This window comes from Empidonax traillii, unplaced genomic scaffold (assembly GCF_003031625.1).
Source record: "Empidonax traillii isolate 1590-97213 ecotype Southwest subspecies unplaced genomic scaffold, ASM303162v1 scaffold1015:size517714, whole genome shotgun sequence".
NCBI classification, from domain to species: domain Eukaryota; kingdom Metazoa; phylum Chordata; class Aves; order Passeriformes; family Tyrannidae; genus Empidonax; species Empidonax traillii.
Window position 1 is genome coordinate 76,524 of NW_020956208.1, and position 10,711 is coordinate 87,234.

Here is a 10,711-nt window from a genome sequence, read left to right on the forward strand (position 1 = left end):
GATGCTGCTGAAGGAGGCACAGACCCTGCGGGACCAGCCGCCCCTGGGTGAGGAGGGGGCCGAGGGCGCTGCCACGGCCGAGAAGCTCCTGAACATCTACCGGCAGCTGCGGAACCCCAGCCTGGTCCTGCTGTGAGCAGGAGGGCGGCCAGCGCGCCCCAAACCCCGCCGGCCGGGGCGGGTGCCCACGGGAGAGCCCCCCAGCCCAGCCCGCCCACCGGAGCAGGGGCGGGGCGGGGGGTGTGTCTGTGCGTGTTTCGTGGTCGTGTTGTCGGCAGCACCGGGGGGGTCTCGGTGGCGGAGCGGGGGCTCCTGGGCTGGCCCAGCCCTGCCCTGCCGGCCCCCAGCCCAGCCAGGCCGGGGCAGCCCCCCCGGGGCCGCGTGTCTTGTGGATCCGTGGTAGTGTAGTGGCCGTGCCGAGCCGGGCCGGCCGCGGGCTGAGCCCCCCGAGCCACCTTGCCTTCAGGATCAGGACAAACAGGGTGCTGTGCCCGGGGGAGCCCCGTTTTCTGCTGGGCAGGGGAGGGGGTCTCTGCTCCCCCGTTGTTTCTATAAATGATCCCGTATTTCCGTGCTGGTGCGGTGTGTTTGGGCCCCGCCCTGCCTGCACCGCTCCACTGTCTGTAACTCTGTCGTCTGCCATGAAAACGATCCTGTCGTTCACCCCGTGCCTGCCTCTGTTCTTTTCCATCCTCCTGGAGGGTCCTGACACAGCTGGGGCAGGGGCTGCCACTGCCACCCCCAACCTGGCAGAGGGGCCATGGGCTCCCTCCCTGGGGGTCCTGCCTGCAGCGGGGTTCCTCTGCCAACCCCCCCATCCCCTGTGGCACCCCTGGGGGTCTCTGCATCCCACTGCCTCCCCAGATCAGCCCTTTCCATGAGGTGTGGGGGCCTCTGGGAGGGGGACTGGGTAGATCCTGATGGGGAAGGAGGACGCGGCGCTGCCCTGGTGTGATCCAGGTGACTTTAATGCCGTGAGTAGAGGGGCCAGGGGGCACGGTTGCCACCACCCCTGTTTGCCAGGGGACAGGCTGGTGCCTGTGGGCAGGGGGCTGCCCGGGGAGAGGGGTCAGTACTCCCAGAGCGTGGCCCGCAGCACGGACTCGCTGTCAGCACGGAGGGTCCCCGCGGGGTCCCCGCGCAGGTACCGCCCGTTCTTTGCTTTGATGGCCACGCGGCCGCGCTCCCGGAACTCGAAGAAGAAATCCTCGGAGAGGTCCCCGTCGCTGCACACCGACCCGCTGCTCGCCACGTACCAGAACTTGCCCCCCTGGCCTGTGGGGAGTCCACACGGGGTGCTGTCAGTGTGAGCTGGACAGACCCCCAGCCCCCCCCGCCCTGTAACCCGCACCCACCTCGGATCTGGTAGGCGCCGTCGCTGAAGCTGATGTGGAAGACGTCGTAGACGGAGCGGTTGGAGTCAAGCAGGTTGGAGCCGCGGTGGTAACAGACGAAGCCGTGCTCGCCCCGCAGCACCAGCATCGGGCGGTTGATCAGCTTCAGAGTGAACTCCTCGTCCTCCCCTGCGCGGCACCCGGCGCTCAGCACCCCCAGGGGCCCACCCTGGGTGCCCCAGCCCCCCCCAGCACTTACCCACGGCGTCGCTGACGGCCGCCAGCTGCCCGTTCCTCTTGGTGCAGACGTAGCGGCCGTTGCTGGCGCGCAGGGCCACGCGCCGCCCGCGCCACTCGATGTCAAACAGGGTGTTGGCAGCGCTGGGGACACAGGGACAGCGTGAGCTGGGGGGGGGCTGTGAACCCCCAGGCCCCCTTCCCCACCCTGCCCCACTCACATTTCGGTGGCCACGGCCTGGATGCCCCCGTGGGCCACCAGGGTCCAGTAGCTGCCGGTGTTGGTGTGGAGGCTGCACTTGTTGGTGTCGCGGTCGATCTGCAGCTGGAAGGTCTCGTGGTTCAGCTCCTCGTCCTGGTTTGCCGAGACATTGACACCTGGAGGTGGGAGTGGATGTTGGTGCCAGTCCCGTTCCAGCCGTGGACAGTGGGCACCCTCCGGCCGTCGGTACCAATCCTGCTCCAGGTACTGCTCTTTCTCTGGCCATGGACACTGATCCCACTCCACCCCTTGGCACTGATCCCACTTCAGCCATCAGCTCCAGTCCCACTTTGGCCATCAGGACCAATCCCAGTCCAGCCATGAACACCAGTCCCGTTCCATCCATGGTCACCGATCCCAGTCCAGTCACTGTCACCAATCTCACTCCAGCCACGTCACTGATTCCACTCCAGCTGTCCATCCCACTCCAGCCATTGTCACCACTCTGACCATCACCCCCACAACCCCACAGCCACCTTCTTCCTCCCCCACCTCCTTCCAAATCCTCCTGCAAACAATTGTGCTAATTGGGCTGGTTAATCAGCTTGTCACCACCGTGTCCATCTGGTCACAAACCCCTATTTATAGCTGGTCCCCCCTGTCACCCGGCTCTAAGCTGCTTGGCACGGGGGTGGCACCATCCCCGGGGGGCACCTGGGGGCGAGTGGGGTCCTTGAAGGGCTCCACTTCCTATGCTCACATCCAATGGCTCTACACACGTGTGTGTGTGCACAGGGCATCACGTGTGGGGGGCACACACAAATTGTGGAGCCAGAGGTGCTGCACAGAGCCCTGCACACCTGTGTGTGTGCACACGTACACACCTGAGCACACCTGTGTGTGCCCACAGCCCTGCACACACACACGTGTGCACACACACAGAGACCTGCACACACACGTGTGTGCCTGCACACACAGAGCCCTGTGCACACATGGGGACCTGCACACACACACGTGTGTACACACACACACACACACACCCGCTCTGTGCACACCCACGGAGCCCTTCCCGTGCACACACATGTACAGACACATGTGCACACCTCTGTGCACGCCCACCTGTGCACACCCACAGCCCTGCACGTGCACACACACGTGTGTACACACACACCCACGCACTTCCCCCCCCCCCCACCCCGAGCTCTTCCCACCTCCATGGCTGCTCCCACTCCAGCCCCACTGACCTACCCCCCTGGCCCTGAGCAGGCAGGACCCCTGTGCCCCCCTCCAGCAGCTGGGTTGGGGTACCCCATGTCCCCAGGGTACCCAGAGGGTGCTCCCCAGGCAGGGGCAGCGCTGTGGGGTTGTTACTGTGGGGTGTCCCCCCCGGGCTGGAGGATCCCAGCAGTGCTCCCTCCCACAAAGCTGTGGGAAAATGAGGGTCCCAGGGATAGGCAGGGAGCAGGCAGAGGGGGTGCAGGGAGGGGGCAGTGGGGTACAGTAGGTGGGCAGTGGGGACACTGGTGTGGGCAGCAGGGTGCAGGCAGGGGCGGCAGGGTGCAGAGGGCAGGCAGAGGGATGCAGGCAGGGGATGGCAGGGGAATGCAGATGGTTGGGCAGCCCTTACCCTGCCGGATGGAGACGTATCTGCCGTTGGCTGCTGTGAACACCACCTGGGGGTGACTCTCCTCCAGGTCAAAGAGTTCATCCTTGCCTGGCTTGGAGCTGCGGCCGGATTTGAGGGTGCCGGTGGGTCCGGTGGGCGCCAGGTACTTTCCGTCGCAGTCCTTGAATGCCAACTTGCCAGCCTTGAACTCGAGGGTGTAGCCGGTGCCGGCGCCGGGCTCGGGCACCAGGGTGCCATCGCAGCGCAGGTACCGCTCGTCGGCCGTGCGCAGGCTGTACTTCTTGTCCTGGAAGCAGAGGGTGATGAGCGCGTCCACCCCCCAGGGCAGGTTGCTGTCGGTGGCGATCTCGTCCTCGTGGGCGCTCAGGTGGGCGTAGCGGCGGCGGCTCACGCTCAGCAGGTTGGCCTGGGGGTGCATGGCCAGGTGCACGGTCCACAGCTCGCCCTCCGTCACGCTGGGGGCGAAGCAGGACAGCCGGTCCTCGCGCCCCCCGAAGAAGCGCCGGTGCGGGGCCGACTGCAGCGCCCAGCGCCCGTCCGACTGCGTGATGATGTTGAAGCCTTCGTCCCGGCCCGGCTGCTCCGCCTCGCAGCGCACCTTCCCGTCCTTGTCGGCACCCAGGTACCGGCCCAGGTGGCTTTTGAGGAAGACGATGGAGCTGTCGGCTTCATCCTGCTCCAGCGTCCAGATCTGCTTACGCTTGAGGCTGAGCGCCGAGGCATTCACCTTGTAGCCGAAGCTCTCGGCCGTCAGGTACCGGCTCTCGCAGTTGATCAGCCCGAACTGGATCTTCAGCACCTGGTGGATCCCATTCGTTGGCATCTTCCGCCGAGGCGGGGCGGCCCCCGGGGGGCCGGCGGGGGCTCCCCGGCGCTGCCGAGCCCGGGCGTCGCGGCGGGGCCGGACCGAGTGCCCGCGGCACGGAGCGGGACGGGGCCTGGGGGGCTGTGACCCGCCTGGGTACCCTCAGGTGGGATTAGAGACCGGCCGGGTCGCGGTGGGCGCCGGGGACGCCCGGGCGAGGGGGCACCGCGGCAGCCCCCGGCCACGCCACCGTCCCTCGCCGCGGCCCCGTCCGGCTGTGGTGGAGTCGCGGGTGGAAAACTTGGGTGGGAACCCGATCCGGGCCGGCGTATCCGTTCCGATGCCGGCGGGTTAAGGTTACCGGTCCCTCTGATTCAGCAGCGGGTCACCTCCAGCCGCGCCGCCTCCCGGCCAGCCCCTAAGCGCCTTTTCCAATTAGCCAGGCATTTTGATTAGTGTAAACCTTTTATCCTGCTTTGGGGCCCTTGGCCTCCATCTGTCCTGCGGCCCCAAATCCCTTCTGCAGCTGTGGATCGGGGTCACGGACACCCCCAGCCCCCCCTGGAGCCATCCCGGGGCGTGGAGTCCTTTGGGGCTGAGACTGCCTGGAACTCATGACAGCGATGAGGGTCCGGCCCTGTGGTGGGGGCAGGAGGTGCAGGGGACTCGGGGGGACAGGGGTGCAGGAGACCAGGCCTCACTCCCACCCTGCAGGCACTGAACCCCAGCCCAACTGGGACACCCCAAACGGGGCAGACGCAGCTCCAGGGACCCCCCACCTCGGCCACGCTCCACCTGGGCCCAGCAGGGACGGGCTGTGCCACCGCCTGGGCCCCCTGGAGCGCTCGGATCCCCCATGCTGGGCTCTGGCCGCGTCCCGGCGATGCCGCTCTGGTTCCTGCCACCATCTCCCTGGCCCGGCGGCTCCGGTGTCAGCCCCGTGCCCGGTTATTGTTCCCACAAACAACCCCAGCTTTGGTTGCTCATGACTTTTTCATGCCGGGCTGGCTCTGCCCGAGCCGGGGGGTGCCGTGGCCCCCCGAGCCGCGACACCCGAGCTGCTGTAACTGACCCCCGAAACGGAGCCGGCTCGGCTTTCAGGCCCTGGCGCTGGGGGATAAGTGGGTCAGGGTCCCGGGGGGCTCGGGGGGGGGGCTGTGGGCGGCAGGGGGACAGCGTGGCTCTCGGTGGGTGCCCGCTGGCACCTGCCTGGCCGAGCAGCCGGGAGCAGCATTTATACACCGTGGCCCCCCCCGGCCCCCCGGCGGAGTCAGGTTCCCCTCGGGGGGGCCCCCTGGGCGCTGCCCCACAGCCACAGCGGGTCCCTGCATCCCCCCCGGCCTGGGAACAGCCAGACCCCTCCCCACTGGGGGTTGCTGAGACCCAACACACTCATGACAGGCCGGGGCATCACAGGGGGCTGGGGTGGGTGTCCCCCCCAGGTGGGTACCCCTCCTGCTTTCCATCTAACACCCTTCCCAGGAGGGATATGGGGGTGCTGGGCTGCCCGGGGGGTCCCCAGCCCTGATGGGGGCTGGCAGTTGGGGGCTGGAGGGGGCTCAGCTGTGTCCCCACATGCCCAGGGGGGTCAGGGCAGGGGTTTGGGGTGGGGGTCACAGAGGGGGTCAGGAGGGGGGACGGGGTACTGGTAGTGGGACCCCTTCTTGGTTTCCATCCAACAGCCTTCCCGGGAGCGATTTGGGGGTGCTGCCCTGCCCCCCTGGGGGGATGAGGGGTGCTCAGCGGTGCCTCCCCAGCCCGGGGGTTTGGGGGCTCTGGAGCGGTACTGGGGTGGGTAGGACTCCCCCATCATCACTCCTCACGTGCGCACGGGCAGCGCGGACGGACGGACGGACAGGGGGCAGCGAGGCGGGGCGGAGGTGGTGCCTTCCTCCTCCTCCTCCTCCTCCTCCTCCTTCTCCTCCTCCTCCTCCTCCTCCTCCTCTTCCCGGCCCTGCCCTTCCCTGCCCGGCCCTGCCTGCCCTGAGTCACGGGGAGGGGCGGCCCCCTCGGGCAGCGGCGGTGCCGGGGGCGGGCGGGGGTCCCGCCGGGGTGTCCCCCGGGACCCGCAGGGTGCGGTGTCACCTGCGGTGTCACCTGCACAGTTTCCCCCTGGCCAGCCCCCCTGGTGCCCCCCTGGTCCCACCACGGCCCCGCGGGACACGGCGCTGGCACGGGGGGAGACACGAGACCCCTCGGGCTGTACCGGAACCCCCCAGAACCCCCACCGGCCACCCCGAACTGTTGCTGTGCCCCGACACCCCCCGTGCCACCCGTCCCGGTGGCACCGGGAGCTGCTGGGAGGGGCCGGGCAGGCAGTGGGAATTCCGTGGGTCACAAGGATGGCAAGGCCAGTGGACACCACTGCCACGGGCCTGAGTGGCACTGAGGGGCCAGGAGCTGGTGTGGGGGGCTGGTGCCTGGGCCTGTGGCACAGCCTGTGGCTACCTGGCATGGTGCATGGCTACCTGGCACAGCGCGTGGCTACCTGACATGGCATGTGGCTACTTGATGTGGTACATGGCTACCTGATGGGATGCATAGGCCTCTGACACAGTGTGTGGCTACCTGGCATAGCACCTGGCCACCTGAGATGGTGCATGGCTACCTGACACAGTGCGTGGCCACCTGACACAGTCCACGGCCACCTGGCACGAGGCGTGGCTACCTGGCCTGCTGTGCCCACCTGGCCTGCACAGGGACCCCCCACACACCTGACACTGCACAGGTGGAGCTGTGGCCGTGACCCCCCGTGGCAGGGGGGGCTCAGGGCCTGTGGCACCCCCCAGGGAATGGGGAGGGGGCTCGGTATGAGGAGCTCCCCAGGCTGAGGGGGGCTGGGGAGGGGCCAGATTTGGGCTTGGGGGGACTCAGACTGGGGCGTCACTGGGATCACTGGGATGGCAGCACTGACTGGGGGGTGTGTGCTGTCTATGGGGTGCAGGGGCAGCACAGCTGGGCCTGTAGGTGCAGGGGGAGGCTTTGGGGGGCCGGGGTGTGCCTGTAGCCCTGGGTGGCCCCCCCCGATGTAAGCTGTGCTCTGTGGGGTGCAGTGGGCACGGGGGTGTGCAGGGCAGAGTCTGGGGTGCAGGGGGGGCGAGTTGGGGGGCACCAGGGATGCCCAGCTCGGTGCTGCGGGCAGGGTGCTGGTGCTTGGGGGTCTCAGGTGCCGCGGGTGGGGTGTGAACGACCTGCGGGTGGGGGGTCCCGGTGCTGTGGGTGGGGGTGCAGGTGGGTGTGGGGTCCCAGTGCCAAGGCGGGGGTGCAGGTGCCGTGGGAAGGGGTGGTGTGTCCGGTGCCTGGGCGGGGGGGTCCCGGTGCCCGGGTGGGGTGCACGTGCTGCCCGGGGCGGGGGGCGCGGTCCCCCCTTCGGGGTGCGGGACCAGGCCCGGCCCGGCCAGGCCCGCAGGGGCCCGGCCGCCCCGGAGGCGCTGCCGGGGGGGTGCCCGGCGCTGCCCGGGGGTGCCCGAGCCGGGGGGTCCCGCTGGGATCGGGGGGTCCCGGCGGGATCGGGGGTCGCCCCCCCCCGCAGCCCCCCCGCCCCATGCAGGTTCCGGGGTGCCGAGAGGGCAGGGCCAGCCCGGCAGCCGCCCCACGTGGCCTGGGCAGCGCCGGCCAATGGGAGCGCGTGTTTCTGAAAGATCTCCATATATGGCGATGTTCTCGGCCGGGGGGGCGGGCCCGTCGCCCCCCGGGTATAAAAGCTCGGGGCTGGCACCCGGGCGGTCTCACTCAGCCGGCGGCACCGGACCAGGCGGCACCGTCACCGCAGCGCCCACAGCAGCGACCCCCGCGCAGCAGGTACCGCACGGCCCCGCACCGCGCCCGCGCCGCCCCTTCCCCCGCGTTCCCCGGGGGTTGCAAGGAGGGTTTTGCAGCGCTCGGTCCCGCCCGGCGCCGCGGTGGGCTGCGGCTGTGCGGGTTGTGTCCCCCCCCATCCCCCCACCCCCTCGTGTCGCGCTGGGATGGTCTCGCCCGTGGGTTCGGGCAGGTGGGGGTGTGAGGGGGGGCGCGCCACTATTGGTGGAGGCGGCGGGTGACGTCAGCGCGCGGGAGATTCGAACGGGCGATTCAAACGGGAGGGCCCATCGGGGCGGGGGGGGCCGGGCATGGCCCGCAGCCAGCGGCTCCTCCCGGGGCCGCGGCACCGCTGACCCGGCCCTTTCCCTTCCCTCCCCGCGTCCCGGCGCAGCCTCCGCCATGGAAGAGGAAATCGCCGCTCTCGTCATCGACAACGGCTCCGGCATGTGCAAGGCCGGGTTCGCCGGGGACGACGCGCCCCGCGCCGTGTTCCCCTCGATCGTCGGCCGCCCCCGGCACCAGGTGAGGCGGGCGGGGGGCGCGGGGAGCGGGCCGGGCCGGGCCCGGGGCGGGGGCGGCGCTGACTCACCCGCTCGGCTCCGCAGGGCGTTATGGTGGGCATGGGGCAGAAGGACAGCTACGTCGGGGACGAGGCGCAGAGCAAGAGGGGCATCCTGACCCTCAAGTACCCCATCGAGCACGGCATCGTCACCAACTGGGACGACATGGAGAAGATCTGGCACCACACCTTCTACAATGAGCTGCGTGTGGCCCCCGAGGAGCACCCGGTGCTGCTCACAGAGGCCCCCCTGAACCCCAAGGCCAACAGAGAGAAGATGACGCAGGTACCGTGTTCCCCCTGCCTACCGACCCCCTCACTCATCTTCACGAACCTCCTTCATTACATCTGAAACCTGAATTTTTTGTTCTTTTTTTTGTTTTGTTTTGTTTCTCCCGACATTTTCAGGGTTCTGTTCTCCTGGCATTTCTCCCCTGACGCCTCAGGTTCTTTCATTTGTGTTTTCTGCCTGCATCCTTTTTTGGCTTTCCCTTCACACACTGGGTTGCTCTGCATGCCAAGCATGTGTGTTCTAACACTGAGTGCACGCGCCCAGCTGGGGACCTGCTGCTAATTGATTCTTCTCCTCCTCCCAGATCATGTTTGAGACCTTCAACACCCCGGCCATGTACGTGGCCATCCAGGCCGTGCTGTCCCTGTACGCTTCTGGCCGCACCACAGGCATTGTAATGGACTCTGGGGATGGTGTGACCCACACCGTGCCCATCTACGAGGGCTACGCTCTGCCCCACGCCATCCTGCGCCTGGACCTGGCCGGCCGCGACCTCACCGACTACCTCATGAAGATCCTGACAGAGAGGGGCTACAGCTTCACCACCACGGCCGAGCGGGAGATCGTGCGGGACATCAAGGAGAAGCTCTGCTACGTGGCCCTGGACTTCGAGCAGGAGATGGCCACGGCCGCCTCCTCCTCCTCGCTGGAGAAGAGCTACGAGCTGCCCGATGGGCAGGTCATCACCATCGGCAACGAGAGGTTCCGGTGTCCTGAGGCCCTTTTCCAGCCTTCTTTCCTGGGTATGTCAGGATGCTGGGGCAGGGGCAGCTCTGGGTGGGGTGGAGTTGAGGGGAGGGGTCCAGGGTGCGTCACCGAGAGGTCCTGAGTGGTACAGACAAGGCCCTGTGTGACACTATCAAGGTGGTGGGTGGGCACTGAGGGGCCCTGGGTTAGTAGTAAAAAGCTTCTTTGTGGCAGTAAAGGGGGCTGGGTGGCACTGACAAGGTGGTGGGTGGGCACTTTGGGGTGCTGGGGGGAACTAACAAGATTCTGGTTGGCACTAACAAACATGCCCCTCCCTCCCTCCCCACTCAGGCATGGAATCCTGTGGCATCCACGAGACCACTTTCAACTCCATCATGAAGTGTGACGTGGACATCAGGAAGGACCTGTACGCCAACACGGTGCTGTCCGGAGGCACCACCATGTACCCCGGCATCGCCGACAGGATGCAGAAGGAGATCACGGCGCTGGCCCCCAGCACCATGAAGATCAAGGTGGGACAGGCTCCGGGCTCTGGGGCGGTGAGGGGTGAAGGGAAGGCTCTGGCTGTGCCCTGACCACTCACTGTTCTCTCCTCTCTGCAGATCATTGCCCCGCCGGAGCGCAAATACTCCGTGTGGATCGGCGGCTCCATCCTGGCGTCCCTCTCCACCTTCCAGCAGATGTGGATCAGCAAGCAGGAGTACGACGAGTCCGGCCCCTCCATCGTGCACCGTAAATGCTTCTAAACGGACTGCGGGCCCCGCTGCCACGCCCGGGAGCTGTGCCCGGGCATCCATACACCTCATGCCAGCCTCCTGCAACTGGAATAAGCCTTCTTCCAAAAAGAAATCCTGCCCTTGGGAAGTCTGTACCTGATGTTAGACATGTGGATGGGTGCGCTGTCACTTGATTTGACCTTGTTGTAGCCGAGTTAGCCGCTCCCCGAGCCCATACCCTGTACGGATCGGCTCCCTGGGGCTCCCCGATCCCGGGATCTCCCCCTCCCAGGGCCCCCCCACACTGACAGCAGCCCCGGGACCGCTCTGTACAGGGTATTTGGAGCCAGACTTTGCTGTACATCCCGTGTGGAATATTCCAGGTTTCCTGTAGAGGCTGGTAGGAGTCCATCGAGAATTTTTTTTTTTT

The 10,711-nt window shown here is 67.4% G+C and overlaps 3 protein-coding genes across 3 annotated transcripts in view; 2 read left to right on the forward strand and 1 right to left on the reverse strand.

The window, feature by feature from the left end:
* The window catches only part of FAAP100 (FA core complex associated protein 100), an 8,143-nt gene extending 7,480 nt beyond the window's left edge, over window positions 1-663 (forward strand). The window contains exon 9 of the mRNA XM_027904172.1: window positions 1-663. Coding sequence (XP_027759973.1) covers window positions 1-136 — 136 coding nt within the window. The 3' untranslated portion in view covers window positions 137-663.
* A 287-nt stretch (window positions 664-950) lies between these two features.
* FSCN2 (fascin actin-bundling protein 2, retinal) lies at window positions 951-5,937 on the reverse strand. Its single transcript, XM_027904173.1, has 5 exons — window positions 3,401-5,937; window positions 1,793-1,949; window positions 1,594-1,715; window positions 1,356-1,523; window positions 951-1,275 (listed from the first exon to the last, which is right to left on the reverse strand). The coding sequence occupies exons 1-5, from the start codon at window positions 4,221-4,223 to the stop codon at window positions 1,070-1,072; spliced, it is 1,476 nt and encodes a 491-aa protein (XP_027759974.1). The 5' UTR covers window positions 4,224-5,937; the 3' UTR covers window positions 951-1,069.
* Window positions 5,938-7,892: 1,955 nt separating this feature from the next.
* ACTG1 (actin gamma 1) lies at window positions 7,893-10,711 on the forward strand. Its single transcript, XM_027904130.1, has 6 exons — window positions 7,893-8,006; window positions 8,398-8,528; window positions 8,612-8,851; window positions 9,162-9,600; window positions 9,896-10,077; window positions 10,168-10,711. Exons 2-6 carry the CDS (start codon window positions 8,406-8,408, stop codon window positions 10,309-10,311), a joined length of 1,128 nt encoding a protein of 375 aa, XP_027759931.1. The 5' UTR covers window positions 7,893-8,006; window positions 8,398-8,405; the 3' UTR covers window positions 10,312-10,711.